At 36.7% G+C, this 4,488-nt stretch overlaps 1 protein-coding gene across 1 annotated transcript; it reads left to right on the top strand.

Annotated features, from left to right (window-relative positions):
* Window positions 1–212: 212 nt before the first annotated feature.
* On the top strand, window positions 213–3,288 carry LOC118240143 (C-type lectin domain family 4 member E-like). The gene is made up of 5 exons (XM_035520022.1): window positions 213–235; window positions 1,242–1,295; window positions 1,752–1,909; window positions 2,035–2,156; window positions 2,310–3,288. Exons 2-5 carry the CDS (start codon window positions 1,256–1,258, stop codon window positions 2,482–2,484), a joined length of 495 nt encoding a protein of 164 aa, XP_035375915.1. The 5' UTR covers window positions 213–235; window positions 1,242–1,255; the 3' UTR covers window positions 2,485–3,288.
* The last annotated feature ends 1,200 nt before the right edge of the window (window positions 3,289–4,488 follow it).

Below are 4,488 nucleotides of genomic sequence, written 5' to 3'. Positions count from 1 at the left end.
TGAGCAGGTGAAGGAAGAAAAAGAAAATTTGACCAGTGAACTTCAAAGTGAGATCCAGATTTACTTCTAGAAATATTAGTCCTCAAATAAAGAATAAGAGGCTGACTAATCTGGACCTCCACACTAGTAGATTGATGATTGTTTTGTTCTTTTATTTCAGGAACAAAGAACACTATGGATGAGAGAGAGAGAAACTACCAAACAGAGAAGGAAAAGTTAGCAAATGAACTCAAAGGTAAATACAAATCTTAGCTTGAATCAGAGCTTGATGTTTGTATTTGTAAAATACAGTACCTGTGTTTATATTTTATAAATGGACAAAGTCTCCCTGATCATGTACACTGTTTTGTTTATATTCTTATTAACAAACCCAGCTGTCATTTTAATGTCTCATGATTTCTTCTTATGAGCCCTCAGAGACCCACAATGACTAAAGACACAGGGGTCAAGTGTTTATTTAGGAGAGATATAGAATGTTTGTGTGTGTGTGTGTGTGTGTGTGTGTGTGTGTGTGTGTGTGGTGTGTGTGTGTGAGTGTGTGTGTGTGTGTGTGTGTGTGTATGTGTATCAGTGCTGATTTTACAACCCCTGGATGAATGCCAGATCATTCAATGGGCAGTTCAGTACTTTCAATTTCCACAAAGATGTCCTTATTCAGAAGAGTTTCAGGGTAACAGACAAGAATCAGTTGGAGCCTGTTAGGAAACAATACACAAATGTGCTAAAGAACCATCTTTATTCAGTGTATGATCATATGATCATGATTGACACCCTTCAAAACCTGGAAAAAGAAAATGTGCATCTTTCTGTTTGTGAAACTAGTTTGGTCAGTCAGCTCTCTGGTAATTATTATATTCTAATAGTGAAGACATAACTTTATTTCTAAGATTTTTACTGGAGAATAAAAGACAGACAGACAAGCTGTGTGCTGGATTAATCTGTGCATCTTGGTTTCAACTTCCATTTTTGTACTGGAATACAAGACTAAAACTGATGCAGCCAAAGCCAGAAATGTCTGCTTTCTTCTATAAACCCAAGATGGCACTTTGACATCCACTTCCTACTTTTAGAATCAAATGACTTGCAAAATATCAAAACCCTTTCACATAGAATCAGTATTGAAGGATGAAATATATTTCTTACATTTTGTTATTTATGTTGACTATATAACTCCTTTTGTTAGCTGTCATAAACCTGACATTCAGATGTACTGATATACTGGTGTTGTCCTGATTTTCCAGAGATAAACAGGAGTATGGAGCAGCTGCAGGCAGAAAAGGAAAATCTAACCAAAAGTGAGATCTACAGTTTCAGTCTGAACTAGAAAACTAGAAAACAATATACATATTATGTCAGTATAAACAATGGCCTTCATAAAAATAATTGAATGTGTACCAAGAAGAATCCTTCAATACTTGTGTTTTGACTTTCATTTACATAGTCAACACTTTGATGGTCACTTACTAATTTGGCAAAGAATATTTTCAGTTTCATTATTCTTTCAAAGAGAATTCTACTGTGAATAGTGGAGGGCAAAATGTGTTAAAGTTAATTTATTCTTGTTTGAGTACTTGTTTGTCCATTTAATCCTCTATGCCTGGCCTCAATGTCCTTTAGTTTATCACTATGTGATATTTGAAAGTAAACAGTATTTTGTGTATTTATCAGATTCTATATTGTGTATCATAACCTGATCTCTTCAGCATTGTCTCTGAGTAGTGTATTAACGCTGTGCAATCACAATGCTGCAGCTCTGAAGATGAAATCAGACCACTGTGCTCAGGGCTGGAAGTTCTTCAGTGGGAAGTGTTACTACTTCTCTACTGATGAGGAGACCTGGAATGCCAGTCGGAATGCTTGTGTTGATAAGGGAGGAGATTTGGTGATTGTTACCAGTCCAATGGAGCAGGTATGATGTCTGAATGTAATAGCTGTGACACTAAAATACTCACTGAAATGCAGAAAGGTTATGCCCTTATTGTCCTGTTCATCGGAATGTCTTACAGATTCTAATCACAATATTTTTCATTAAAGGATTTCTTAAAAAGATCAAAGCCTGGTTCTGGAAGTGAGTTCTACTGGATCGGTCTGACTGATGCTGTGGTGGAGGGAGAATGGCACTGGTTAGATGGCACAAAGCTCAGTCAGACACCGAGGTTGGTCCATTACAGACACCACTGAAAAGTCCTGTTCATTTCGAGGTCACATGATCATATCATGGTAGATCACTACGCATTTAGTCTACATGCTTTTAACAAAATGGCACACTTGTAATAGTGATTTGTTTATTTTGTTCCCTTGACAACCAGGTACTGGGCTGGAAATGAGCCAGATGACTGGAAGGGAGATCAAAATGCTCACCCTGAAGGAGAAGACTGTGCTGTAATGGAGCTCAGCTCTGACAGTTATCTTTTACTGGATGCATTCTGTAATGAAGAAAGCAAGAAACACAAGCATGTCTGTGAGGCCAAAGCAGGAATGTAAAACAGAGATAGTAGATAGTAGAGATTGTAATTATGGCAATAACATAAGGTGTAGGGAAGTCAAATCTCAGGCTGAATTTTCTTTGTATTTGTTTGTGTCCCGCTTATGTATTTATTTGTTTGTTTACATATTTAGGCATTGCTTCATGTTCATATCTCTGTACTGTGACAAACCACATGGTCATCAATGAGTTTGGGCCTAATGACTCGAAAGATCAAAATGCTCACATAGAAGGAGAAGACTGTGCTATAATGGAGCTCAGCTCTGCCAGTTATGATTTACTGGATGAAATATGCACTGAAGATGGGAAGAAACACAAGCATGTCTGTGAGGCCAAAGCAGGAATGTAAAACCTAGAGGTAGAGATTGTAATTATGGCCATAACGTAATGCATAGGGAATTGAAATCTCAGGCTGGATTTTCTTTGTATTTATTTGTTTAAGTATTCAGGCATTGCTTCTTGTACATATCTGTGTTGTTACAAACCATATGCTCATTAATGAGTTTGGGCTTGCTGATGATGCAAGAATGCATCTTTAGCAGTTTCAGTCTCATATGATGAGCAGGATGCTTTAAGCAGCACTGGGTAGTACTGAAATGCATTAGATTGCTACTGTAACACTTCATCTTATTGGTGTAAATGTGGAGATGCTGTAAAATTAGAGCACTGTAAAGTGAAACATTGCTTTGTTCATTAGTTCTAGAGATTGTTTGTATTTAGTCACAACTTTGAGACAAAGTGGAGGGTTATTCAAGGTAAAGCTTCATCCAGAGTGTTTTATCATACAGCTATCATACAGATGTAATTTACTTTTGCTAAATTATAATTATTACATTTGTAAATAATAAACATCATAATCTGCAGAGAGTGTTGTGTAAAAAATATATTTTATTTTAACATCCCATAGTCATGAAATATTATGATAGATTAAATTCAGATGGAATTTTGGCAGCAATATATCCCACTTCCTAATAGTTCAAACTGATGTGATATTTGTGATATAATGCTGTAATCTGTTCACTCTTTTATTGGTTCAAAGCATACCTTTGGTATACAGGACCAGACCCCAGACCAAATTCTGGAAAAGAAAGCCACTCCCACACTACTCCTCACCACTTGACCTTGGTGGAATCCTTGCCACCATGTTGAAGGGCATTCTGATTTTACTAAGGGATGGTGGACATTGCTACCAGCAGTCCCTCACACCGCCGGTTTTGCTGAGATAAGGAACTTCAGACAGCATCCCAAAATACATTCCAAAATTTCATCACAACCATGCAAACTGAAGCCATGGAGATAAATAAACAATTAATACATGGAATATTGTTAACTTAAAGTACATACTTTCATGCAAAACTAAATAGCTATGTCTCATCACATTATTGTATATGGATGTAATTTTTATTGGTTTGATATAACTACAGTCTTTTAAACCTATAAGCTACTCTGGCTCGCCAAAAGCTTCAATTAAATCACTTCTATAATTAAACTAAGCCTTTTTACAATTCCTATAGCAAGACGTTACTTGTATCATACATTCATGACGCTCATGCAAATTAGTGAGAAAAAGTGAACAAGAAAAAAAAAAACCAGAATAGAGGCCAGGTAAACCACACAGAGAGAGAGAGAGAGAGAGAGAGAGCTTCCTGAACAGGCACTAATACTAGGGTGATGGCTACAGGAAACAGACAACTACATGAGGCTGGGGATGCACATAAAATGAGGGACAGTCAAAACCATTCAAAATGACTATGCAATAACTAAATAACAAGAGCATGACAAAAAAAACAATAACCACCACCACAAAACCCACAAAATACCTAGCGAGAGAAGCAGTGGTGTACCATGGGAGCCCCTGTCCCCAAACTCTAGCCTCAATGTTGACGCCACAATTTGCAGTAACTTTTATTCTTAAAAATTGAAGGCAAATTACATTGCACACAAACATGTATTTATACATACATCATTATATATAAACACATACCCTTGGACTCTGTACAGTA

The sequence above is a fragment of the Electrophorus electricus genome, chromosome 19 (assembly GCF_013358815.1).
Source record: "Electrophorus electricus isolate fEleEle1 chromosome 19, fEleEle1.pri, whole genome shotgun sequence".
In the NCBI taxonomy this organism is placed as follows: domain Eukaryota; kingdom Metazoa; phylum Chordata; class Actinopteri; order Gymnotiformes; family Gymnotidae; genus Electrophorus; species Electrophorus electricus.
Note: the sequence above shows the minus strand (reverse complement) of the source record. Positions and strands in the feature narration are given on the sequence as shown.